This window comes from Corvus moneduloides, chromosome 3 (assembly GCF_009650955.1).
Source record: "Corvus moneduloides isolate bCorMon1 chromosome 3, bCorMon1.pri, whole genome shotgun sequence".
In the NCBI taxonomy this organism is placed as follows: Eukaryota; Metazoa; Chordata; class Aves; order Passeriformes; family Corvidae; genus Corvus; species Corvus moneduloides.
In genome coordinates this window covers 84,180,012-84,207,351 of record NC_045478.1, presented here as the reverse complement: position 1 = coordinate 84,207,351, position 27,340 = coordinate 84,180,012, and the positions used below count along the sequence as shown (strand labels likewise).

Genomic DNA, 27,340 nt, shown 5'->3' with positions numbered 1-27,340 from the left:
TCTTGATGCCAGACAAGTATTGGAATTCAGCTAGCATCTCTTCAGAAGGAAAAAGCAAGTTTTCTTCCTTGAGCAGCAGAACTAATGAAATGTATTTTTCTATGGACTTGGATTCCAGAGTTGTGTGCTGAGATATCCAGCTTTCTATTACTCTCTGCTTCCCACAAGCTCTTCCCACTTGTGAGTCTCAAGTCCTGATGTCTTGCTGAAAAGTGCTGCTTGGATTTGACCGATTTGCTCAATATGGAATAAGTTGTTTGGTGACCCATTGCTGGTTTAGAAGGGGACATAGGCTGCTTTCTGCATTTCTCTACTTGGAGACACAAATTTGGGTGTCTGTGCCACTGGGTCATGGCTTTCTCGGACTAGTTTCTAAGAACTTTGTGTCTTTGCCATCTTTTTATATTAATTCAGTCTGGCTGAAATCAGCTGGGCTTGAAGACAGAGTGGGAGCAGAAACCTAATTTTTCCTTAAAGTGAGTTAGAGTTGGCATGGTTGTTCAAGCCACAGCAAAGAACAAAAAACTTGCCCATCCCAAGTTATCAACACATGATACTGCAGGAAGTGGCACAGAGAGAGGGGATAAAAAACAAGCCCAAACCATCATTTTGCGCCTTTTTTTCCCCTCCTCTAAATGAGCAAAAAATCTGTTCACATTTCTGTGTAATATGCCTGCAAGATCTCTGAAGTGTCTTTTGGTTGATGCCAAAGCACTGTATTTTTATACCACCAAGTAGTATCAGTTATGTATAAATGATGCAGATAGATAGGCATGTAGCAGAGCATTTCCTAGCTGTGCAATAGAATATGTTAGGTTGCAGCATGCTAGAGAGAATAGAGTTCTGAGGAGATGATTTATTAGATATTTTATGGTAAGTGATACTTTCATTAAGACATTACATGATACCTTTATTACTCGTTTCATGAACAATGAAGCATGTAAGGAAAACTATATCTTAATTCAGTGTTTAAAGTATAAAAAATGACACCCAATGAAATCTGGTTTGGTTTCCACAACAGGAAGAAATGTACATCTTCATGGAGTACTGTGATGAGGGCACTCTGGAGGAGGTATCAAAACTGGGCCTTCAGGAGCATGTCATTAGGCTCTACTCAAAGCAGATCACGATTGCTATCAATGTACTACATGAACATGGTATTGTTCATCGAGACATTAAAGGTAATGTTAACCAAAAAGGTCATGTTGTTGTTTCAGTGTGGTAGATGAGAGCAGGGGGAAGGATGGGGGGGATGTATTTGCATATTTAGTGTGCATTATCTATGCAGCCATTATTTGTATAAAGCCTTCCATTAACTTTTCAGTTTACAAGTTATTGGCTAGTTTCATGCTTTTTCTTTTAAGTGTAGATTGTAAAAAAACACTCACAATTGTCATTTCAAACTCATAAATTTTGCCCATGATTTATATAGTTTTTTTTAGAGGTTGTTAAGATTACTGGGGTTTTATCTAAACTCAATTATTAGTCCTTGCATTTTTAGTAATAATGTACTGAGTTATGTAATACTGTTTTCCTTCTTGTCTGTGCAAACAAGTGGTGTTTTCTGGAGCTGACAGGCAGTGTACAGTGCTAGAGTTGTGCATCAGAACTTTTCCTTGTGATTCCATTTTCCTGAAGAGTTTTAGATTTCGGATGAATGGCTGATTAAACTTAGTAACAAAACCATTGTTAAAAGAACTTATTTTAGGATATCCCTTTATCTAGTGTTTTTTTTCCATACATATATCTTCTCATGCCTGGCTGTCAGCATTTGCTTACATAATTAGCAGACTGAAACTACAGTAACCAAAGGGGGGTTGGGTTTGGCTTTTAAGATATCCAGTGTCAGTCCTCATTTCAGGTTCATTTTTCTTTTTCTGCGCCTTCCAACAACATCCTCCATGCCTGGTTATCTTGGTTTTGTTAGTCTGGCATATTTGGCTCACCGATGGCAGGAAACTTAGGTGAAGGTAGGGGAAGCAATGCTCACAATATGCCCTGTGAATGCTCATTTTGTGACAAGGCAGTGCAACCCAACGATGCTGGGTTTCTATGTCCCTCTTGCTCACAGGGTTTTGAATCACCGCAGCAGTGTAGGAGGTTCCCAGTTGCTCTTGGTCCTTTGGCCTCGTGCTTCTCATTTGGGAAAAGAACTATCTACGATCCAGAGGCCTTCCACCCAGGTAGGCCACTCTTGAGTCAGTTTTGACTTTTTTTTTTCCTAGAAACACTTTCCCTCACTCCCATTCCCCAGCAATCTTACCTTTTCTGGTTCTCCTTCCTCACCAAAGGTTTCTCTCCAGTTGTGGATTTCCCTTTGTGTTTTTCACAGTTCTCTCCTTGCCCTTTTCTTGATCATTCCTTGTCCAGGTTCTGCTTAGCTGGATTATGCTCTCCTGGAAGCTCGTTGTGATCAAAATCCAAGGCTGGCTGACAGGGATTTCTTTTGTGCTGCTCAGTGTCATTGCTGATATCTGGATATGTTTCCAAATAGGTCTTCTGCTCTTCAGGGAAATGCATGGAGTGAGAAAAGCTGTTTAACAGAACTGTAACATTGTGTTATCTGAGGGCATTTCTGTCACAACAGGTTCCTTACATCAAATGTTGGGGTGTTTCTTGAGAGTAACAGAAGGTCACTGCAGGCACATCTGTGTATAGACCTTCCTGAAACTCCATGGCAGAATATAAAGACAGACCACAGAGGTTATATTTATAAAGGTTACCTGATGCATTGCATTCACTGCAGTTTTGCTCATTGACTTCTTTTATGCTAACATTGCATCCCTAAGTTTTCAGGCTAACAGCAGTAAAGAACACTCTAATTTTAATTTTATCTCTCATGTAGATTGGTACTCTTATTTTTCTGATAGGGAAAAATGACATTCAGACTGTTAAAACTGCTTTCCTATGAAAACCTCGCTGTCAGATCATACTAGATCTCTCAGGGCCAGTTTGCTGAACATCACTGTGGATCTATTTCTTTTACCAGCAGATAAGCAAATCTTATAACGATTGTTTATCTGTATCCTGGAAGACACCTGTACTCGGTGTCTTCAAGTACCTTGTGCCCAAAAATAAACTTTTGGTTAACAGTGTTCCCTTGTCCCACTGTTGTCTTTCAGATGCTATTATGGCATCCAGCTCTATGAGGGTAAAAGACAAAGCAAGATGCAGCTGCCAAAAATGTTTTTCAGCCTGTGGTGGTGAGGGCAGATGGAGGGTTGTGTTGGCTGGTTGTTATATTTGGCTGCACTGCTTTTGCTTAGTCTGCATCATTGTGAAAAGTAGGTGGTGCAGGTATGTAGCACGAGATAGTCTCTTGTGAGACTCTTTTAATTTCTCTTCTGGGTATTGAATTTTAATTCCTGTGGCTAAGCCCAGTTTTCTTGGTTAGAATTATTTAACTTTTTGTAAGGAAGCTGTTCTGGTCAGTGATGGAGAATGATGGAATATTTAATGCTGGAGGGAACCTGTGGACATCTCTGAGCCGTCTGTCCTAAACAGGGCCAGCCTCAGTATCAGATCCAGTGTCAAATTAGATCAGATTGCTCAGGACATTGTTGAGGTGAGATATACATGTATCTCCAGGGATGGAGAGGCCCTATTCCAATGACTGACCTATCCCCACTGTGAAAAGCTTTTTCCTGATAGCTCCCTGGAATCTGCAGAGCTTGCTGTTGTGTCCATTGCTGCATAACCATTTCACAGCATGCTTTTGAGGGAAAAGTCTGTTTCCACAGTCTTGCTATCCTCCCATTACACAGCTGAAAACAGCAATAAGTCGTCCCCCCCCCCCACTCCCGCGAGCATCCCTTCTTCAAGCGGAACAAACCCATCTTGCAGCCTTTCCTTGTAGGTCGGGTGCAGCCCTCTGAACATCTTGGTGCTGCTCTCCTGGGTTTGCTTCAGTGTGTCATTGTCTCTCTTGTGCTGGAGAGCCTAAAAACAAGAGACAGCACTCAAAGTGTGGTCTCACAAGTGCTGAATTGAGAGGAATTAAATCAATGAGGCCTGATGGGTTCTCTTCAGGAGAGGGCATGCTCCTGAAGAGTGCTTGGATGAATACAGAAAATGAAAGGATTGTATCTGAAGCTTTAGTAATTCAAAAACCTGTGAATGAGATGCTCCATACAAAAAAGTCTTCATCAAGCTGCTACTGTATTATTGTCTTCTTGTTAACCTTGTTGTTAGCTCAAAACTTCTGCCATCCTGCCTTCCTGATGAGCACAAAGGAAGGAAGGTCGTTCAGCAAGAGATGGAAAACTCTGCAACAGGAGACTGTGGGCATGTGCCATGGCTCTCTAAGAGACTGAGAAAAAGAGTATGTGAAAGCTGATTTTCTCATCCAAGAGTAGCATTTGGCCTGCTTGTTTCTTGAATTAATTTGGCTGTTGCACTGCTTAAGCACTGGCTGTGGAATGTCTGAGCTGCCTCTTCTTCTGGAATTACAGCACAGCCTTTAGTGGGGCTTTTGGTGCTGCTCCATGGACCCATAGAATTTCCACCAAAACATCTGGACTATCACGCTAGTGCAGTTTTCACAGTTCTTACTATGGGGCTGATTTGGTAGAGGTACAGGGTGTGAAACTTGAGTTTAAATGCTTTAGGTTTTGGCTACCCTAGCAGGAGTGTGGCTTTTACTTGCTCTTTGCTGTGTGCCCAGGAGGACCTGTGGTGTCACAGCAGGAGGGCTGTGCACAGCTGGGCAACCTCCTGCCTCTGCCCAGTGCATGCAGTGACAATGCTTCAGACAGTGTATGTGTAAGGGGAGAAAAGGAACAGATGGCGGGGTGGTCCCTTTCTGCTGTTGTACTCATGGTCTTTGGTTTTATTTTGCCTATTAACCATGCAGCTATGTAGGTATTCTGTTACACTCCCAGCAGTGTTAACTGTCAAAGGTAAAAAGCATCGGGCATCTTCAAAGTACTGCCCTCTTGTCTGTTCCTCTTACACAGGTCCTGCTGGATTCTGTGCAGGTTTCATTTAACAAGGAGACCCTTTTTAAAGACTCCTTCTGCAGTCTGGTCTTGGTTTCTGAACAAGCAGTTTACAAAACAGGCTCCAGCAACAGCACATCCATGGAAGCTGACAGAAAGTGTCTGCAACATGAGTCTTCAAATGCTATCTCTGTCTTCTTGGTGAAACTTTGGTTCAGTGCTTTATTCCCTTTGACAGTTCCAAGTGCTTTCAGGAAAAGGGCTTGCAGGAGCTTTCATGGTAACACTTAGGCTAAATTGTCATTACTTTTTATTAAAAGGGACAAACTCTAGTTGAAAAGGCCTTGGAAGAAGGTTCTGAACTGTACTAAACTAAAATATCCCAGTAGCCTAAACTCAGTCAGAAGAGAGATTGTTGCACTTCAGCACTGCCAGGCTCCATCCACTGTAGTAGTTGAAAACCACTTTGTAGCCTTTTGTGAAATTTTCATGTTGCTTTCTTGAGGAATGGAAATACAAGTTTCCAAAACATCCTTGAAAAAGTGTTTGCTAGTGAGGACTGTTTTTCCTAAGCTCTTTGTGGAGGCTAAGTACGCCTACTTCGTATCTGACAAGCAACTGCTTGAAACGGTTAGAAAAGCAGTTGACAGTAATTCAAAGGAAAAAGAAGCTGTCACTCTCCTAATGCATTGCCCATACTTAGTGTCCCATCAAACAGCCTTCTTGTAGTGCTTTGTGTCTTTCTGGATCCTCCTTCATTCAGGAAGCTGAGGGATGGTCTACCCATCTCCATTAAACACACCTGTTCAGGGTGACTGTGAACATAGGTCCCACTGATGGCAAACTGCAGAATCCAGTGAAAGAATTCTGGAGTATGTGCAAGCATCTGAATGCCAGAAGTGGAAAACCACTGGACACAATGTACAGAAGAGTTGTATTCCCTGAACATTAATTCTTTCAGGACTTGTCAAAGCTACAGTAACTAAAGGTTGGAATTTAATTCTGTTAATAATTTTGGTCACCCATTAATTGCAGTTCTGTGTAATACCTCTTGGACTAAATAGTTACCAACTATTGTCAGAGTAGTCAGAGAGTCCTTTGAGAAATGGGCAGAGTTTTGGCATCATTGACCTGCACTGCCTTTTTTTGACTTGAGCTTTTTGAGGCTTCTTTGTATTCTCTGTGAATATCTTGGGGATGCCCAACCAAGTGAATGGGAAAATGTTATTAACCAAGACAACACAAAGGAGGAGCAGCCAAGAATTTCTGCACTGCTCCAGATGGAACACAAGTGAGAAACTGTGGAAGGTTCTATTGAGATGAGCCATTTTTGAATGAATCTTTCGTGTGACATGGGCAGACGCTATGTGTAGTGAAATCCTCAATATCTGCCTGCTCCTAGAGTAGGTGAGTAGTTTTGTTTTGTGCATACCATCCATCTTTCCTCCAGAAAGATCACAGCTGAAGCTCTATTTCTGCCAGCTGATACTTGCAACCTACTTGTGCTTTCATTGTCATACTTGTAGAATCCAGAATGTGGCTTGACATAAGGAGCTCCTTCTGCTCTACCTGTTTGCTGTTGCTGTCAACATGAGTATTTTGGCAGGATGTTGAATGAAAGAAAACCATAGGTTGTCAAAACCACTTGGCTTATTTTGCACTGTTGTGTTGAGCAACTGACTTGAAGCCATTTGCAGATTTCCCTTGGAGATTTTGTAACTATGCTAGGGAAGTTTGTTCTAGTGCAAGCTGCCAGTATAGCCAGTTATTTTAATGGTAGTCCTCCTCCAAAAATTACTCAGGAAGTAAAGTGCAATGGAGTAGGCACTTGGTAGTATGTGTAATAAAAGGCTCTAAGCTCTGTTTTGCAAGTCAGCTGTGACCACAGAGTCACTAAGGTTGGAAGACCTCCAAGATCAAGTCCAACCTTTGACTGACCACCACCATGTCAAACAACTAAACCATGGCACTGAGTGCCATGCCCAGTTTATCTTGAATACTTCCAGGGGCAGTGACTCCACCACCTCCCTGGGCAGCCTGGTTCAATGCCTGACCATCCTTTCAGTGAAGAAATTCCTCCTGATGTCCAACCTGAACCTCCCCTGGGATAGCTTGAGGCCATTTCCTCTTCTCGTGTTGCTGGTTGCCTGAGAGAAAAGACCAACCCCCACCTGGCTACATCCTCCTTTCAGGCAGCTGTAGAGAGTGACAAGGTCTCCTCTGAGCCTTCTCTTCTACAGGCTAAACACCCCCAGCTTCCTCAGCTGCTCCTCACAGGACTTGTGCTCCAGACCCTTCACCAGCCTTGTTGCCCTTCTCTGGACTTGCTCCTTCTTGTAGTGAGGGGCCCAGAGCTGGGGACACAACTTGAGGTGCAGCCTTACGAGAGCTGAGTACAGGAGGATGATCCCTTCCCTCATCATGCTGGCCACACTGTTTTTATTGACAAGCACGGTATCATCTGTCTTGAAGAGATACTAGTGGGGGGCACACAGCAATGGCCTCTGCCAGGAAGCAGTTTCTTCCTAATTCAATGCTCACAAGGAGAAGCACTGGAATTCCTGAAGCAGTAATTTCTTGTAACAAGCTTGTATGGAAAGCTGTTTAATTTGCCTGCCATACTGCTTTTTTTGGGGGGTTTTTTTGGTTTTTTTTAACACTTGTCAACTTCCAGTACACTTCATGTTAGCACAAACCCACCAGAACATCTTTAATGCTGTCATATTCCACACTTAATTCACAGGTAAAGATCTTAAGTGTGAATTCAGCTATTACCTACTGCAACTTCCAAGGCTATATTGAGAAGCCCTCATTGCTCAATTCAGCTCTGGCTTAAACAAGTGTTACTGTGTTTCCTTGTGTTTCCTAGGAGCCAACATCTTTCTTACCTCATCTGGACTGATTAAACTAGGAGACTTTGGCTGCTCAGTGAAGTTGAAGAACAATACCCAGACAATGCCTGGAGAAGTGAACAGTACCTTGGGGACTGCAGGTAAGGAAGCTTGTGCTAGGCAGGTACTTGTCTAGTTACCATAAAAGAAGATACTTCTGCCAGAAGACTGGGCTGGAGTAAAACCATCTGTTTCAGGGAAACTTGACTTTACCTTAGCTAGTTTTGTGCTTTACATCCAGAAGCCAAAACAATCAGTGAATGATATAATGTGAAAGATAAAATTGTATTTGTCTGTAACTATAGAGATGCTGGGGCATGTGTTTTCTGGGGTTGTATTTTTCTTTGCAGCCTTACTGAAACAGTACTCTTTTCACAACAGCTGCTCAATCAATTTTCATAAAATGGCAGTAACTGAGAGTATGTACTGTAACAGCATTTTCGCCATCCCTTTTCAAACTGAAAGACAGTTGTGCTGAAAACAGGGCAAAGAACAAGAAACCAGCAAATGGCAAAACTTAGCGAGAAAACCTGCGTAGTAATTCATGGGGTATTTTAAAAAGCATTTGGTTTACCCAGTCAGTCACTTGATGTGTACTGTTCCTTCTGCTGTATGAACTGATGGCATAATATATGTTGTTTCAAAGCGTACATGGCTCCAGAGGTAATCACTAGAGCTAAAGGAGAAGGGCACGGACGTGCAGCAGACATCTGGAGCCTGGGCTGTGTTGTCATAGAGATGGTCACCGGCAAGGTAGGGATGTTTCATGTACTGATGAAATGCAAACTGTTCTCAGCAGTTTTTCTGCACATTCTGGTCCCACTCTCAGCAATTTGTCACACTAAAGTCTGCAAAGACTGGGATGGCTTTTCATTTCCTGGAGTACAGACATACATGCTCTAGTGGGTAGAAAGTTGCTCACTAAAGCTTGCACTTAGCAATGCTGTTAACTGTTGCAGAGGCCTTGGCACGAATATGAGCACAACTTCCAGATCATGTATAAAGTGGGGATGGGTCATAAACCTCCTATTCCTGACAAAGTGAGCCCAGAAGGGAAAGACTTCCTTTGCCACTGCCTGGAAAGTGACCCAAAGATGAGGTGGACGGCCAGCCAGCTTCTCGATCATCCTTTTGTCAAGGTTTGTCTGATGACTTTGGCTACAAAAACTGCAGATGGGAACTGGGAACAGCTTTTAGTCAGCTTCTCTGTTTTCAGTGATGCCACAGGGCTTGGTACCATGGTGAGGGGCTGGTAGCAAGTTGATGCTGTCCAAGATACATGGATTGGCAATTTTCCAGAAGCCTGTGTTGTTCTTAGCAAGCATTTGACTATAGGACCTGGTGTGCACCACACATTAAACTCTCACTGCTGTTTTGAAATGCATTATCTTTATGTTAAAAAGACAAGTCAGGCTTCAACTCAGTGGTAGCTAATTGGATCTGAAGGGCTCTGCAGCAAAAACTTCAGCAAGTGCAAATGCACAGGTTTTTAGAGATAAGGACCCCCTCCGTAAAAAGTGAAACCAGCACATGCTTGAGAACTCTTCCATTCTTCTGTGCAAGGGGCTGCTTTTCTTTTAAGCTCATACTTAAGGTCATGCTGAATGTCCTATCTGGCAGCTGGTGTAACAGTCTGCAGTTCTTGCATGAACTGTGGTGTGATGCTTTACTTAACAACAGGCAAATATTCACAGCTACCAATTGAGCTGTATTAGTAACTTCTTTTTTTGGAGAGGTGGGAGCACAGTAGGTTATTGAATTCTGTCCCATTTTCCAGCATAAAGTTGATCACTTTGGTGTTCTGGTTCAGTGGCAGTGTGTTTGGGATCATCACCCCCCCCCTCAGCAGTGCAGCTGTAGCAGATCCCATCCATCACGGAGGTGGACACTGCTTTAGGCACCTGAACGATGCACGGTGACAGTGGCAATGTCAGTACTCCCATACAAACACTTGTAATGCATTATTGTGTAACAAGGGAGGAAAAAAAAGTTTCAAAGATGTGAAGGTGCTAAAGAGATTGATCATTTGTAATCTTGCTGCAGGAGGGAGATGGCTGAAGTAATTGCCTTTTGCTTCCTTCACAGGTTTGCACAGACGAAGAATGAAGTTACTCAGTCTCTGGCCTTTTCTATTCTGACAAGATTTGAATCACTACTGTATGTAATATTTACATAAAGACTGTGCTGAGAAACAGTATAAAAGTTGACCTTAACGAAGACTGCACAAGTGACGGTGTCACTTCCTCTGCTGCTCCTGTACATTTTACTCGGCACGTGTTGCTCACGTGGCGTGTCCGCAAGTTGGAAGAAGCTGCATGTTTCAGTGAAAGTGCCATTACTACTGTATATGGACCATACCCTTTTTGTTCCTTCTCCTGTTTCTCATTTGATTGAGAACTTGTAATGTTAATATGTAGTATTTTTGAACTTTCTAGGTTCAGAAAAATGCTGTAGTGTTATCAGGCGTTATGGACCTTGTTTTTTAATCTGTTTGAGTGCACTGACTGTGAACTTTTACTGGGGTTTTTGTTTATTTGTTTTTGGCAAGCTTCAGATTTGTTATGCACAAGGCTGATTAATGAAATTTAAAAAAAAAGGTTTTTCTCAATAAATGGTTTATTTTAGGAGATGTTGGTGAAGGGTTTTTCTTCCAAAAATAAATGTGGGGCTGTGTTGCTTTTTAAACTTTTTTGCAACATTGGGATAAGACTGCTAAGCTGACCTAACTGGAATAAGCTGCCCTTATATTGCAATAGTCAGTGTTGTGTCAAGTTTCAAGATCAGTAGTGTGAGATGCTTCTTACACAAGTGGTAAGAGAAGTAAGGTTCCCTTTCATCGCCCTCTCAGGAAAGAGAGTGATGGGCAATTTCTGACACTGCCTTTTATCTAAGGGATAACTTCCTTCTTGAATGTGTGCACTGTGAACAGGGAGTGCTCTGCATGGCCTTTCTGTCTTCTAGAAGAGAACTGTACAATACGATTCTTGTGTTCTGTTTGGCAAAACCAAGAACCTACTTTGAAAACTGACTTCTGATCCTGGGCTTTCATTTCCCCACCACACCCCAGTTGTCATCAGCCCCAGACAAGGAAGAGAGATTAGCAGTGGTTAGCAATTGAAAGAAACAGCCTGCAATGCATGATCTTGTTGATTTTTTTTTTTTTTTTAACTTGCTATTACAAACAGGTGACTTAAAACTGTTACTTGTAAACATTAATGCAAGCTTACATATTCCTGTTACAGCTTTAGACTTAAAATAGGTAACTTAAAACTTGCTTTTAATATTTGGTTTTATATTCTGGTGTCTTGTCATCTTAATCCACAAATCTTGATTAGTCACAGGTGTGGGGTGAGCTGTTCAGGAGGTACCACAAAATCTGACATTTCTAGAAAAATACGAGCCTTGCTGTGCATGTCACCTGTGCGTGTATTTAGGCTCTCAAAAAATATTATGCTGAATTCAAACACAGACTTTCCCTCCTTTTCAGTTCTCTGTTTTCAGTTCTGTGATAGGAGGGGAAGTGTGTTGTCATCCTCAGTAAAGGACTGTGAAAGTACCTGAGGTGAAAGTGTCCCCCCAGCCTGCTGTGTGCTTCACTTTGCAGTGCAACAGAAGTGTCTGAGTGATGTGTGTCCTCACTTGCCTTGCTTCAGGTGCCCTTGAACACAAACAGGAACTGTGGACAGCCTTTAGGAGTCAGGACAGAGGTAACAAACTGTTACAAGTGTGTTCTTCCCAACTAAAAGAAAGTCACTGCATATCAGCTTTTTATACTTTTATTTTTGTATAAACAAACATTAAGACTAATTTTTGTTAAGGCAGTTGTAGAACATACAGTTGCTTGTGGGGATGAGGGGCAAACACTGCTTCCTAATGATCTATGTCATTCTTTTAATACAGTGAACTGGACAAGTTTAACTTTGGCAAGGACCATTAAGCTTTCTCTGTTTGTCCATGAGTGCTGGAGGGGCCTCAGTGGTGTGCCCGGACTTGCAGAAGTGCTTAGGAGGATGGATCCAGGAGTGGCAGGTTTGGCCCTCAGCCTGTTCTAAGGGTTGGACCCAGGGAAATGGGTATGAAATAATCCCTGCACTCTTTCAGAAGTATTTACTTGTTTGGTACTTTCCTCTGGGAGAAGTGGCACTGCATGCAGGTGGAGGGGAAAGGACTAAGATTCATAAGGAATGCTAAATGTCTTCCTTGCTGCATGTTAAATCTGTGGCTCTTATGAAGGTAGAACAGCCATTGTCATTCCAGGAGTATGTATTTGCTGCTCAGAACTACTAACCCACCACCCTGAGAAAAGGCCACTGGACCTGCCAGGTAATGTTTACAGTAAAATGCTACCCTGGAGAGGCCTTTCCTTTCTCCCCTGCCACCCACTTTCAAACTGTTGGGTACAGTGTCCTCAGGTCTGGCTTGTTAATGTGCCTGATCATTACTACAGGATGTAATACTCAGTTTTTCACTGTTAGGAGTGTTACAGCAAATAGAGTGCAGGGCATGTACTATTATTAAATAGCATTGTAAATATTGCAGTATTTTCTACTCTTTGGCTCTATTTCATGTGTTTTCATGAACAGAAACATGGGCTCTGATGTAGTTTTTCCATCATACACCCTATTCCAGAAAGCTTCAGAGTGTAGGGAATGCATGTGTACACAAGATGTGTGAGGAAAAAAGCCCCCAAAACCAGTCTCTCACACTTCCCATGGTCTGTTCCTTCTTTCATGTTGTAAATTTTACTGCCTCCACTATCCATAAACTTATAGCTCCATGCTAAGAGCACTACTTCACCTGCTTTTTAGGTGTTGCCTATTAAAAGGGTGAGTTTCTAGATTATCTGATGTACTGAATAGCAAATACATATTCATGGAATGATTCAAACTGTTGTATTAGCCTGTTTCTTCCAGCCTCAGTTTTATTATATGACAAGAGAAACGTTTTTATACCAGCTGCTAGAATAAGACTGCTCGCTTCCTTCACTAGAGACTGTCATGGTTTAGTCCTGTGCCTAGTGAAAATGGACTGTCTGTGAAAGTGCCAGTCACAACCTCCATTACTCAGAGTCAGGATCTATCAACTTTAAAAAATTGGGATTTTTTTCCAATCATAATTGCTGTTAGTTAATGTGCCCTCTTTTCCTTTTTTCCTGCTTTAAGCAAGTTCTTTCTAGTAACCTGCAGATCCTTAACTCTAGAGGTTTAAAAACAAGAGGCAGCTGCCCTGAAATCAGTACTGGGAATGTCACAGCAACCCCACCTTGCTCAGAGCTTGATTCTAATTTTATTTAATTCAGACAGGTGTCAAATCAAGTTAAGACATAAAATGAGCTATACCCACTGTCCTAGGTCTCCCTCCTAGTTCCCCTCTCCTCCCCTGAAGAAAATAATTTACTATTACTTAGGCTGACTGTTATGAGGCACCAAGTAAACTAATTTATCAGAAAAGACAAACAAGCAGGTTAATTAGGATCACAACAGTATGGGTGTGGGGCATACATTTTAATGCACACGTTGCATTTTTTCACTACACCATGCCCAGTTATTTTCTTTCCACAATTGTTAGGATGGCCTGGAATTCTAAGTAGCATTTAAAGCCTTGGATGTATGGCCTCGGGAAAGAGATGGCAGTGGGTAACTTAGCTCTGCTCAGGCCACAAGGCCAAATTCTGATCCAGGTTATGCTACTGCCAGGCTCTGCTGCCTGGATGTGCAGGGTCTGGCTGAAGTTTTGAAGGGCCCATGTAGTGCACACTGTGGGAATAAGTTCTGGATGTACAAAAACTCTACTGTAGTTCTGCCAGTTCAGCAGAGCTGCTTCAGTCCAATACTGCTATAACCAAGCACAGCATCCTGCTGTACTGTATTTAAACACTGACAGATTATGGTTGTTAAACTGTGTGATCTACACAACTATCAAGTTTAATCATCTTGTAACAGTCTTCTGACAGACATTAAAGCCTGCACCTCTGGTTAGTTTCCAGGTAGAGTCTCTTCATACAAGCACGCTGGAATTTATTTTTTTTTCTTCAAAACCTAAGACACTTCATAGGAAAACAAACCAACCACACATGTGCAAACCTGTTGTTGAGGGCAGATGCAGGAGTGTATCTTTCCAGCACATCATCCAGCCCAAACCCCCAGAAAAAAACAACAGGAGCACAAATTCAGATATGCACAGCAATTACTCATCCTCTGATCTCACTTGAAGGACCATGATCTGCACTTAAGAGTTTTCAGCAGTTGCATTTGTTCTCTTTGGATTGAAGCAGTCTCTGGAGATGCTACTTTTGTTTCTGTTTGTTGTCGTTGTTGCCATAGGTGGAGCCCTTGTTAATTTCTGTAACCCCGATCATCCATCTGACACCAACAGAAGCTGCAAAACAAACACAGTTAAAGCTGCTTGAGGCAAGGCCTGAAGATCTGTCCTGGTTGTAGCATCATGAAAGAGACCTTGGATCAAAGGTGCATTTGATGCTCCCGCACCTCCACATCAATTTATTGGCCTGTGGCATCTCATGAAGGAAGAGCCTCAGGCTGGACACGTCTGCTCCCATCAGCAGGGAAGAGGCTACAAGGAACCAGGATGGGTGTGAGAGGCACAGGGGTGCACAGCCCTGTGTGCCAGGGGAAGGGAATTCTGCTGGCTTTCAGCAGCCCCGTGGCTGGAAGAGCACAAGGGAACTTCAGGTTTTGATAAAAAAAATGTAAGTTGTGGCATTTGTTAATGACAGCTCATGAAAAAGGCCCTTACAAGAAACCAGGTTAATTTAAAAGACTTTCATAGATGATTCTGTGGTAATAATTCACCATGTGCAGGGATTATTTTATTTATTTATCTGTAGCACTTAGAGTGACTAAGTTAAATGCAACTTAACTCCTTCCCTCACACTTTTGGTTTTTTTGTAAAGGGGCTCAGCTGCCCAAAATCTATTACTCCTCAAGCTTCTGCTCAGCTACTGTACATATTCAGAACTGTCATGCTTCTTTCATGTCCGGAAGTCACAAACATCTTCCCTCTGCTCAGAATGCTTTCCAAAAAAAAGGAACCCAAACCAAACAAACCCAAGAAAGCCACAAACCTCCCCAAAGCCTCCAAATCCTACTGTCTTTCTGAGCGATGCTGGAAAGGCCCAGTAAGGTGAGGTGCTCTAAATGTCTCAATCTCATGGGTCTTTACTTCTTAAGATGAGCCTGGACAAACTCTCACCAGCCAAAGAACTCTTTATGGTTAAGTCAGTGCCAGATATCACCAAGAGAATCCAGAGGCTTCATCCCACTACCAGGCTTCCCTTGTGAACAGCAGGGGTGATCCAACCCCGTGTCCTGGCATTTGCTGCTCTTCAGCACTGGCAGGGGAGGGGGCTGCCAGCCGGCAAACAGCACTGCCCTGTGCTTGAGCAGCTGCTGCTTGGCACAACAACATCGGCCACAAAGAGCTGTCCCTACAGCCTCGAGCTGTGTAGGCTGACAGTAAATTGGCAGTTTTCAGAGTGCAAGTGGTAACTGGATACAGGGATGAGTTACACATGATGTGACAGCATGGCTGGACACTGGGAAGCTGGTCTACCCATGGGGCTGCCCTCAGGTCTTGTGGGTGCCAGGAAAGCAGGGCCCTCTCACAGGCAGAGCTGTGCAGTGAACAGCCCAGAAAGGGAGCAGGCTCTGAGGGCACTCACTGACACTCCACTGTCAGCCCATGAATAGAAACACACACCAGTGAGACAAGGAAAGGGCTTCACTCTCACAGACAGACAAGAAAGAATACCATCTCTGACATTTAACTGGTCCTGAGCTGGGGAACACAAGAAAAAGATCCAACATGTAGGCCGTAGTCTGGGATCATAACATAATAGTAAGCATGAGATCATTAAGATTTTAACCACAAGGGATAGAAACAGCATCTGCAGATGGACACAGAGCATAAATAAGAGCAGCTGTTACAGCAACCACACGCCATATTGGAGATTTCATCCAGTTCCAAGAATGCCACTGCCTGGACCCACAAACCAACTAGTTCAGCAGTTGAGATTTCTTCTTTTCTTCCTTTGCTCCCTGGCAGAAGCTGCCACTGCCTTCTGTCCCCGTTTCACCCTGTAGCCCTCAGCACCCTGGGGGAGGTGGGGTGCAAGGAGAAGAGGACTACTCATGTTTGCCAAGGTTGTGGAAGCAAAGTGGGGTAAGGCTGGGCTGCCTCACTGGCCTGTCCCTGCACTGCCTCCTCGCCACAACTCTCCTGGAGTCTCAGTGCAGACCCGAGTGATACCATTGCACTTCCTGAGTGATACCATTCACTTATTGTTTTACACACAACTGTAGTAAGGGGAAATTCAGGGTTTTTACTTCAAGAAAGGGGAGAAAGGGAGATCAAGCAGTAACTAATCAGCAGTGTCTAACTTAATAGCTGTGAGGGTTTAAGTCCACCCTGAGAAGAGCATGAGAGAAGCTATTGGCTGAAGCATCCGTGCGCTGCTCCATGGCAAACAGGTAACTGAGCTCCTGCATCCTTCTGCCCACCAGTACTCAGCATCCAAAAGATGTAGGAAGTTGCTGAGGACCTGCTCTGCCTGCTGGAGTGCCAGGGGCTCAAGGAGGGCTGAGCTGACACAATCAGGAGAGCCAATAATGTAATCTCTTTCTTGGAACACATTTTAGCTCCAAGAAAACCACCACCTCCACACGTAGTATCTCAGCCCTCAGCAAAACCTTAGCTCAAAGGATTTCCACCTTTTCGCTTACACCTCAGGATTTTTTCTCATCTGTTACCCTGCCTTTATACCACACAGCAAGTGCTATGAACAGCACAGCAGGCACCTGTGTTATATAGGTTATGCATTGAAATTAAGAGTTGAACAACAAAAGTGTATGAATGGTAGACATTTCCATTGAGGGCCTATCCTACATACTATGAAGAAGAAACAAGCATCACACAAAAAAAGCAAACAACCCACCCCAAACCCCCAATTTCTAGGCACCAGGCTGAAAGGCCAGACTGTCTGGCAGCTCCACCAGAAGGCAGAATCAACACAGGCACGATCCTGCACATGGTTTGTATCCTGTGTTAAAACTTCCTACAACCCTGTTGGCTTGTCCTCTCCTCACCTTCCATTCATCTCAGCCTACAGGCATTGCCAGCCTCACTGCCCAGGTCACATCACGCTCCAGCCCTTTGGTCCACACTCTGCTCTTGCACACTGTGACGTGCCCAGGTTTGCAGGGTGATCCCATGCACACAGAGCACAGCACACACACAGCAGCTCCCATGGAATCGGAGCTGGCTCACTGCTACTTGCACTCGGTTCAGCTGGAACACTTCTCTCGCCTAGAACTGACACAGAGCTGCTGGCCCTGTGCCATCAGCTCAGCTTCCACTGTGCTTTTAGCATTAAACATGGGAGAGCTGCTGCTCCCTTTAAAACCCCTCTCATCTTTTGCAAACATTCCCCTTTTAACTGCTGTTGACAGCTTTATAATAAATTACCTCTAGAGCATGGAGGGTGGGTGTCCTCCTCAACACAAGTTATCAAAACATGAAAGGCAACCCAACACTTGGTTCTTTGAAGCCAAATCAGACTGGGGAAGCAGGAGGAGGAGAAAAAAAAGAAGCTGCTGTCAAATACAGATACTGACATTTGACAGATGTGCTCACTGCTTCAGCACCAAAATATCAGCACCAAGTTTTAAATAGCTGTTGTGAGCTAAGTACCTAAATCTCTTTCCATGTGTCCTGTGAAATTAAAGCTGGTTTTCAAAACACTTTTGTACCTCTAACTACTCGAGGATTTATCCTCTGGAGCAGTGACTGCCTTGTGTTGGTTCAAGTAGTCTCACAAAGGGCTTCCAGTCCCAGACCAGCAGTAGGTATGAGCACAGTGTGATGATTGTTGGGAGTATAAACAGCCAAACTGCTGCACAGCAAAGCACAAGGGGACAGCACTCACAGTACAAAGAGGAGATGTTATTTATACAGGGCTGAAAGAGTTTGAGCTGAACCAAGCAGAGCCACACACACACTGGTTATTCATTCTTTACATCTCAGGGTCTGAGGGATTACAGTCCTTCTGCTCCAGCTTGAGTGGAACATTTTTCTTACGGCTCTTTCCACCTGAACAGCCAGTTACTTACAAGCCAGTCAGTGTTTTACTGGAGAGCACAATAAGCAGAAACTATCCAAAGGACAAATGACAGTCTAGAAACAATGCAGAGGGTACCAGGTAAAAGGACCTTCTAGTTACTCTGCTCTATCACAAAAAGTTAATTTTGTGCTTATCTGCACCTGTATCAGGTACTGAAACCCACCCTTAAAACCAGCAATATACTACAATGGGCTTTTAGGGAGTAAAGTTCCTGATCCTGGAGTATCAGGTGAGCTGTCAAAGTGCCATAGAAAGAAACCAAACCACTACCCATGTACTTCAGTTACAAACAGTGAGAAAAGGTCTGCTAGGAAAAATGGGAAAAGCTGGTTTTATCATCTGATAAATCCCTCCAGTCTACAAAAAACCCTTCCTTTTACACTGTTAAGCCACCAGGTACCAATTACCACTCCCACTGGGAAAGACAGCAAACACATTCCTCCCTGCTTTGCTGCAGACTGGCTGTGCTGGGCAGACAGTTCCAGCTGGCACCAAGAGCCACAACCTCCAAGCTGCGTTGGTGTCCATGCACTGCTGTCTCCCAGCCACTGCAGGAGCCACCTCTGGGCCCTTGCCTAAAGCTGGACACAAACTGCAAAATAAAATACTGGTTGCTCCTCTGTCAACAGATGGCTGCACTACATCCAGAACATTCATGACAGAGATGCCCCTAGGGATACAAAGCACAGTCTGGGGAGAATGGCCTTGCTACAGAAACTCAGCTCTTGGCTACTGAAGTCAATATGACAGCTTGGGCTGAGGATTTTTTCTGCTTCCACAGAAAGAGACCAATTATTCCCAACTAGCAAGAACATTGGTTTTAAAGGAATATGGTAAAACAGAAACAGACTAACATACTAAGGTAACTGTTGCTCCCTTGGCACATAATGACACATCCAGTTTTAAGTGACCACGAGAGAGACCAGCTCTGCGTTTTGTTTGGTTTGACTCATGGCTGATCTTTCTTCCACTCCCATGGATTCTCTTCTCTCCACAGTGGCTGCTATCTGCTAATAAGTGACATCATCTTTCTTACTTCCTGCTCATCAGCAAAAGGTGGCTGAGTCTGACCGGGCAGCAGCCCCTCCTATGGGTCTTCCACTGCAGGGCAAATCCCAGGCAATTACGGGCGCGTTGGGATTTGTCACACTACGTGTGGAGTGAGGACTGAGCTGCTGCTGAGCACAGAGGTGCTGCACCAGTTGCAAGCTGCATCAGCCCACAGGTGGGGCAGCTGTCTATGGGGCAGCAGTGCACATCACACACCCTCAAGGTGTTCTGCTGGGCTTTGGCAGCCTGGGAGCTCACACCCAATGCTGCTGTTCATTCTGGCAGCAGGCTGCTGCTGTAGTCTTCTGGTAGCTCCACAGTTACAGATAACCTGAGAATAAATCCTTTGGATTATCACTGCATTCAAGAGATGACTCAGGGCAGCCTGCTTATTAACCTTTCCTTGTGGCTCGAAGCAGAAGAAAGCTAAGTGGGGAGTAAGACAGCAAGAAAAAGGGAAAAAAAATGAAAATAAGGGCATTCTTGCTGTCTGTCCTTGGTGGTATCATAGCTTTTATCCTTTACAGGTTCTTTCTCTCACTTCTTGATAGAGAAAGACATGACCTACGTGACTAATGGCAAGATTGTATTACACTTAGGGGTGGAGGGTGAGTGGTGTGGTGTCACTCATCTAAATTAAAGAGGGCTAAATCCAAAAGCATCATAAATGCTACAATGCCAAGCAGTAGAGCAGCTGGCCCTGAGGTTAAACTCCAGAAAACCTGAATAATGGTGTGAGGCTCCCTGTGGAGGGTACACAAGGCATAAAGCACTTTGGAATGGCCCCCAACCAACCAGTCTGCTGAGTGGAGAAACTGAATTAGGAGGAAAATGCTGAAGGAAAGATGAGAAATTCAAACCATTTTGCAACAGCTACATTTCAGTGCACCATTAGGCCATCATTCCACATTCTAGCACCAAACAGACTATGCCAGCATTTCTCCCAAATGCAGAACAAATGTCCCCTTGAGCAAACTGCCAGGCAGTAGCATTTGCAATGGTGTCACACCTCATCCCACCCACTGCTGTTTACCCACTCTGAACAGGAGCACAGGGGAGGCTGATCCACCTTTCTCTGTCAGTGACAGGGATTGGAACCCATCACCTCCCATTCCTGAGCACAGCCCAACCACAGTGTTCACTCTATACTCCCATCCTCTTCACCAGTCAGAGAAGGGGAAGGGGGCACTGCCTGTGACTTCCAACAAGTAAGGTGGATGGAAAAAGAAGCTTTTAAGTTGTAGTTGCTGCTCCAAGGAATTATTACACATTTTACACAAAGCATTCCCAGGGTAACAAGCACCAGCAATTTCTCCAGATGAAGACAAGAGCACAGGATCCCCTTCTTTTTTTCCTCTACCCTGCCCACCTAAGGTACCAACTATTATGCTGGACCTTATCCTTGTTTTCCTTCCTCTGGCTCAAAGCATCATGAAAGAGATTTCCTGCCTGCACACAACATGCACATACACAAGTTGTTCCTTCTCCAATTTTCTTTGTAAGAAGCATCAACAAGAGCTTGACACAGCATTTGTTTTGGTGGGTACTTTCTCAAAAAGAGTATTGTGTGCTTACCACATCAAGCTCTTCACAGGTGGCCAGAAGGACTTTAGTTAACCTGTCTAGCTCAAGATTCAGACTTCTGAGAATGCAAAGAAATGTTATGTGCTAGGAAAAATTTTCTGGGTAGAGAGCAAAGATCCACTTCTGAGACAAGAAAATGCTCCATGTTTTCGTATTTCCTCTGTGTTGCTATTCTGGACATGGCTTTTTAAGTCAGATCTGTATCCAAGTTCTCTCAGAGCTAGGAAGACTGTGAAGTTCTGTTTCTTGTTTCCATGGTTGTTTGTAATATACACGGACATGAAGGTGATGATGTCATAAATACCTGTGATGGTCAGTGCAATCACAGAGAATATTTGCTTTAAAAATGTATGGCTTATTCTGGAAGGCAACTTGCTCTTCAAACCACCACACAAGCACAGGCACCCAGATATGATACAATTTGCCAAACTGACCCGGTTCCTGCTTCCATGAAGAACACCAAATGAGATCACCCTCCCTTTCTTTGGGCCAGCTCCTTGTTTTGTTTTCCTTCCTCCTGTTACATATCATATTAATTGAAATACGAACCAAGGCAATTCAGAACTGCCACAGGACCTGTAGGAATCACCTGTGACAGTCCATGCCCTGTGCTACGTAAGTCAGAGTAGATGGTCACAACAGGCTGTGCTTAAATCACGAGTTCATGGATTACCAGTGCGTGACACATCAAACTATGATTAGACAAAAGCATTCTCAAAGGAATAAATTATCCTTGTGCCTCTCTTCTAAGCATTTAAAGTAGAACACAGCAACACAAGAAAAGAAAGCCTTTTGTAGGCAACCCACTGAGAAGTCCTGAATTCCACAGAAATAGAAAATTTGGTATGCAGCTCTTACAAAAAATGATCCAACTACACAAAAATAAACAAAAAAAGAATCTTTTTAACTTGGTCCAGAGTGGACATATTGGATGGGGTTGTTGAATTCACAAGTCATTTTTATATTTAGCAAATCTCAATAAATCCTACTGGACAGTTATGCTGTAAGTAATCTTTTCATATCAGTAAACTTACCTATTATAATGACAAATGCAAAACTAGCCAGTGTCAGTGATGAGCCACTGTTGATCATGTTGATGAGCAGCTTGAACAAAGGATATAGCAGCAATAAGGCCCAGAAAAGCCAGTTCAAAAGTGTCCATGGTCGACGGGGTGGTATTATAGGGACTGCTGGGTAGGTTCCTGTGCGGTAATATTCTTCCTGGAATGCATCCTAGTAGAACAAAGGAGGGCAACAATTAAATCCCCATCTGCCAACAAAACTAGCCATTCCTGGCTTTGATGTTCCTCCTTCTGGAGGCTTGTAACCACAGGGGAAGATCAAAGACCAGCTGATGGCTGGAAAGCTTGTACTTTGAAGTCAATGAACAGAGAGTCAAAAAAAAAAAATCAAAAACCTGAAACAAAAAACGGCGCATACACTGATACGTGAATACTTTCTTTCTCCTACACACAGCAGCCTGAAAAATGCCATACCTGGAGAGTATAACAGCCTAGGAAAACAGGAGGGATGATGGGATGTACAGTCCTGCAGCAATGCAAACATCACTGCTGAACCTCCTGCAGGAGCCACAGCCACTGCTCAAGTACTGCAGATAAGCCAGGGAAGTGTCTGGGCTACCTACTCAGCAGCATCCTCTGTTCCCTCATGTTTTCTCCAACCACTGCTCTCAAACAGTACCCACAGACCTGTCAGAAAGGTGACCAGACACCATCTCGTCCCACACTCCAAAGAACACCACCCTCTCCTGTCTTTGTCCCACGGATGTAGTCTTGCTCACCTTGTTCTCATGAAGCTTGTGGAAGGAAGTTTGGGTGCTGAACCTCTTCACAGGCAGCTGAGTGTGCAAACAGTGCACAAGCTCTCACTAGCTTTGAGCAAAGGACTCTAAGTATAATACAAGGAAGATAATGGAGTAGGGGTTGTTTTTTTCTGTTTTGTAGCATCTGTTTTTTAAAGCACAGAGGACTTTGAATTCAGTACCTTCCTCCAGAGCCCACATGGCTGAAACGCATTGCTTTTAGTGAACTCATCAATCCAAGATATCAAAAGAGGGTAGGGGAAAAAAAAAACCCTCTCTCCTTGTTTAAAAGCAAAGATTATTAATCTGTTATCTATTACTCTGTGTTATCACAAAAAAAAGGTTAATAAATGAAGTTAGCATTAGATTGACATAAAAAAACCCCCCTTAATTTAGTCAGAATGAAGTATATTTCTTTAAAGAAAGGATTTTTGGTTTCTAAAAATTCTAGCAAAGCCAAGACTAATCAACCAAAAGACTATTTGTTCTACTATGCTATGATTTTACACTTACTTATACTCCAGCTGACACAAACAATTCTTTACTTGCTTAATAGCAACTTGAGCAATTACAAGCTGTTACCATTTTATCTATTTCAAAGGGAACATTCAGCTTTTAAGGGATTATACAGTAATTAAAGCACTGCAGTCTCTTTACTGAGCTTAGAAAAATTGTGAATGTTTTACTCATGTGAGCTGGATTGTAGTGGGATCACTGTGGCCAATTACTGAGCCATCTTCAACAGAGTACACAGCATATGACGTTTTCTTCACAGTGCAGCGAAGACTTTTGTTTATAACACAAAGCTACTCATCATCAGTAAACTGAATTTACTAGGTACAGTTAGCTTTCCGAACAGTGGTATTACCCAGGAAAGCGAAGAATTCCCGACTATTACTGGGCATTGCCATTAGAGGGCCTACTACTACAGAGAGCAGGACAGGCTTGCTTGAAACAAGCGCAGCAGGGTTTTCTTTGTTGGCTCTGCGCGGCGTGAGGGGCAGCAAAACCACAGACCATACCTCACTGAGAGGCTTGAGACAGATGGAAAACATATACAACAGGCAAACAACGTCAAGGCCAACGTCCCCAGCACATTTCACACTGCTGTGGGGAACAGCTCTTCAGTTACAATTCCTTACCCTTAAATACATTCACTTGCAAAAGACATCTGTGTGTTTATCTGTCTTGTCAGCTTTTCAAGGGTACCTATGACACCCACCAGCAAGTCAGGCTTTAAAATACATAATACACCTCAACATTTCCCAAAATCACCTTACCCACATTAGGTTCCTTTCATTCCTCTGCATACAGAGCTTTTTCTCAGTTTGTAATAAATTCCATCCACGCAGGTATCACATTCTGACATGGAAACATGCTCCCTCTATTGCCCCCACCGAACTTATGTTACTTCAGACAGGGTGGGGGAGGGGTAATGCAGTGAGGAGAAATCAGGGAACATCCATCTCCTTGTGAGAGGCTAACTGGATTCCTCCTCCCTGTTCCCACCAGGAGGTCTGATGGCAGACGTATGCAGCTGCCCCTTCATGAGGAAGCCCACAAAGAGTGAGTATCCAAAAATACATTCTTTGTTCCCAAACACTGGAGTTCTGTACACTTCTCCTCTTCAGTTATGCTTTGCTGATTCCCTAGGGCATTTCTGCATATATTTTCAGGCCCTTTTTCCCAAGCTTCTCTTACAAGCAAGAAAAGTTAGACGCTTGCTCTCTTTTTAATGGGGATTAAGATTCTCAAGCAGAACTTCTATTTCAGGCACTGAGGGTGTAAGGAGGTAAAAAAAAGAAAACAAACATGCAAGGACTAGCAGAGTTGTGACTACTACATTATCACCTCTTCTGACCTGGCAATGAGATCCTCAACACAGTCTGTGTTAAAGTCAAAGGGAGCCTTTCTAGCAATGGCAGTTAAAAAAATGAAAGAAATAAAAAGAAAAGGCAATGTGCAACTCAAATTGAACCTCTGCTATAATTTGGAATTAACTGATACAGTGCTGGCCATATGTGGAAGGACAAAATCCACTTCCAGTGAGGAAGAAGCACATGGATATGGTACTTACTGTAAGCCTGGAAAAGGAAGGAGAATGGTGTTTGGTTTAGAGCAGCAGCACAATGCCACTGTTTATCTGGCAAGACTCTGTTCAACTGTGTTTGCAGCAGTGACTAAGCCAAAGAATGAAGTGATAAGTAGCAAGAACATAAACACGATGGGCTCCCAGGGAGAAGTATCTCAGATTGAGGTACATGTAGGTGAGACCAGACAATGAGGTAAAAACCAATGGAATAAGCTTTTCTCAAAGACTCTCACTCCTTTACTAACGTCAATATGGGGAAATAAATAAATTGGAAAAAAAAAAAAAACCAAAAAAGTCATGTCTCTCCATGTCCAACAGCTCTGCAATCCTGATCGTCTTCAGAGCACAGACCTTGACCTCAGTGCTCTCCAACCACTAAATCATGCTACTACAGCCTAATTCAGCACACTATGTGTGAGTCTTAGGAAACTACTGCAAAATTATTAAACTCATTGAGAATAAGCAACAGCGCAGGGAACCATAATGCATGATAAAATAGGGTCTCTGCTTTGCAGCAGCACGCACACCTTGTCTTACTTTGAAACAGCAAGTGAAGCACTGCAACCAAAACAGACAAAGCAGGAGATGAGTGTGTATCTTGCAATGAATTACTACCTTTTGAATAACAATTTTTTATATTTTATCATAAATATTTCCTGACTGAAGACAATCTGAAACAAAATTAATTTTTGGAAACAGCACCTGGGCGGCACTGCTGCTTGTTATCCGACCTAAGAGCCTATTATCTTTTTAAGATGCAGGGCAGAAAGGTGAAACAAAATTGTATTTTTACTCTGCAGGTGGGCTTTTATCATCTCAGAACTCTGGAAGAAGTTGTCCCTGCTCTATATTCTGCCAGTATGATTTTACAAAGACATGGGCTTCAGTAAACCAGGAATGACTGCAATGAAATAAGTTTCACTAACGTAAAAGAGCTGGAGAAAGAGAAACATGCTGCCTTCAGAGAAAAACAAAAACCATCACCAAAAAAAAAATCAAACCAACAAACAAACAACCCCCTCAACCTTAATCATTCAAAAACACTCCACATAACCAAAAAAGGTTTTAGTGGAATGGAAAACTGAACACACTATACTTTACTCCTGGATGTAAAACCTCACTCCTATACTTAAATAGGAAGCCAGAGATTTAACCAGCCAGCAAATGAAGTTGTCATGAAGAACAGATATAAAGAATACTATGATATATTGTATAATATAATGTTATGAAGGATAGATGTACACTCTGGTTGCACTAGAAGCAACTGAGTGTTTGCCAAAGAGGGAATAACAAAAATCTTGAAGTGAATAACTGAAACGATGTAATAAAGGATTCAGGAAAACAATCACCACATTCACATTTATGTTCTTGTCTTGCAAATGTCTGAATAGTTCTCAGGGACATGAAACAGGGCAACAAAGTCATAGCAGCAGAAAGTGGACTTCTGCAGTGTTGAGCAAAAGGACCATTTGCACGTACATGCCTGTAAAGCAAGCAGGGCCCGTGGGTAACATCCTGCCTTTCTGCGAAGGTGCTGGGGGTTGTGCCTCAGTCAGGGGTCACTGGCACAAACTGTGAGAAGGGGGATCAAAGAGAGTAGATCTACAAGTGAGGTCTCAAGACACATTTACTTTCCACATTCCTGTAAGCAAGCTGCTTAGAGGAGCTATGAATGACACCAGAAACAGTCATGGTTTGAAACTGAGAACAGCCAGGGCAGAGTTGATACAGAAATACCAACGTGGTGTCCTGGGTAGAGCACGACAGATGGCACAGCAGAATTTTGCTGTCCCAGTGAAAGGGAAACAGAGGATAGCTATATTCTGTCACTTCTAAATCCAAAGCACTGCTGCATTCCAGTCTGAATACATAACTTTGATCAAGGTATTGAAGCGAAGTGAACTGCCAGGCCCTCATGCCATGCATACCTATGACTCCCACTGATTGAAATGGGAGTGCTGTGTGCATTCAAAAAGCACATCCCCCAACAGCTATCTCCATTATTCATAAAAACAGCCCAGAAGAAACAGATTCTAAAAGACTGAAGGATTCATATGAAAGCATTTGCAGGGAAATAAAAAAAAGAAAAAATAACCCCACTGGTCATCTACAAACACAATCATTATTATTCTCTCCCCATCCTATGAAATTAGGAATCTTAAGTGCATGCCTTCTATACCCACAGTGTGAAAACAATTTATCAGCATGTCCTTTTAGTGCTGGATGTTTGTCTTGGTAAAAAAGGCAGGGTAAAACAAGGGACAAAAATTCTAAGACACTAAAGAAAATATCTTATTCAGCCCACAAATTAGTTCTTGATTTAGAAGGTGCCTTCTAGGGGACAGGGGTCTTTCTACCAGTCAGAAGGCAGTTTCGATTTTTGTATCCTTATGCACCTTTCTAAAGAAGAGGCTTAAAACTGCTCTAGAAAGGCTTGTTTAAGCTTTCTTCTTGTTGCTCTATGTACAAAATGAAAGCAAACACGACTGGCAGCACAAGATCAGTTTGTACGTAGAGAAACAGAGCACTTACCCTGAAAACCAAACAAACCAACTCACCCCAAGCCTCCAAATTAGGACACTACACATGCACACTGTAAAGGTCTACTAGCACTATAAATAACCGAGCACTAGTGGCTCACAAGTGCTGTCTTGACAGAAAAACTAACCTTTTCTTGATATAGTTTGTGGAGCCAGGTAGAACATTCCTGCTCATCTTCTGGGACGTCCTCTAGTGGAATCCGCCTGCCAATGGTAAACAACAGAAATTGAACAATATTAAATACTTTGGCTTCCGTGAACAGCACTTGCATTATACAGATTATCT

General features: G+C 43.1%; 2 protein-coding genes across 11 annotated transcripts in view; one reads left to right on the top strand and one right to left on the bottom strand.

Annotated features, from left to right (window-relative positions):
• The window catches only part of MAP3K4 (mitogen-activated protein kinase kinase kinase 4), a 68,211-nt gene extending 57,756 nt beyond the window's left edge, over positions 1 to 10,455 (top strand). For 5 of the 8 annotated variants that reach the window (XM_032102483.1, XM_032102480.1, XM_032102478.1 and 2 more), the window contains 5 exons: positions 1,022 to 1,181; positions 7,807 to 7,929; positions 8,475 to 8,581; positions 8,788 to 8,967; positions 9,914 to 10,455. In XM_032102483.1, coding sequence (XP_031958374.1) covers positions 1,022 to 1,181; positions 7,807 to 7,929; positions 8,475 to 8,581; positions 8,788 to 8,967; positions 9,914 to 9,934 — 591 coding nt within the window. In that variant the 3' untranslated portion in view covers positions 9,935 to 10,455. Of the gene's footprint in view, positions 1 to 1,021; positions 1,182 to 1,861; positions 1,971 to 2,071; positions 2,184 to 7,806; positions 7,930 to 8,474; positions 8,582 to 8,787; positions 8,968 to 9,913 lie in introns of those variants that run through there. The other 3 variants (XR_004238843.1, XM_032102482.1, XM_032102481.1) reach the window with 3 other exon arrangements.
• A 1,133-nt stretch (positions 10,456 to 11,588) lies between these two features.
• Positions 11,589 to 27,340, bottom strand: part of AGPAT4 (1-acylglycerol-3-phosphate O-acyltransferase 4) — a 78,341-nt gene continuing 62,589 nt past the window's right edge. For all 3 annotated transcript variants that reach the window (XM_032102485.1, XM_032102484.1, XM_032102486.1), the window contains 3 exons: positions 27,183 to 27,258; positions 21,635 to 21,833; positions 11,589 to 14,206 (listed from right to left, as the gene is read on the bottom strand). In XM_032102485.1, the coding sequence (XP_031958376.1) occupies positions 14,115 to 14,206; positions 21,635 to 21,833; positions 27,183 to 27,258 (367 nt within the window). In that variant the 3' untranslated portion in view covers positions 11,589 to 14,114. The remainder of the gene's footprint in view (positions 14,207 to 21,634; positions 21,834 to 27,182; positions 27,259 to 27,340) is intronic.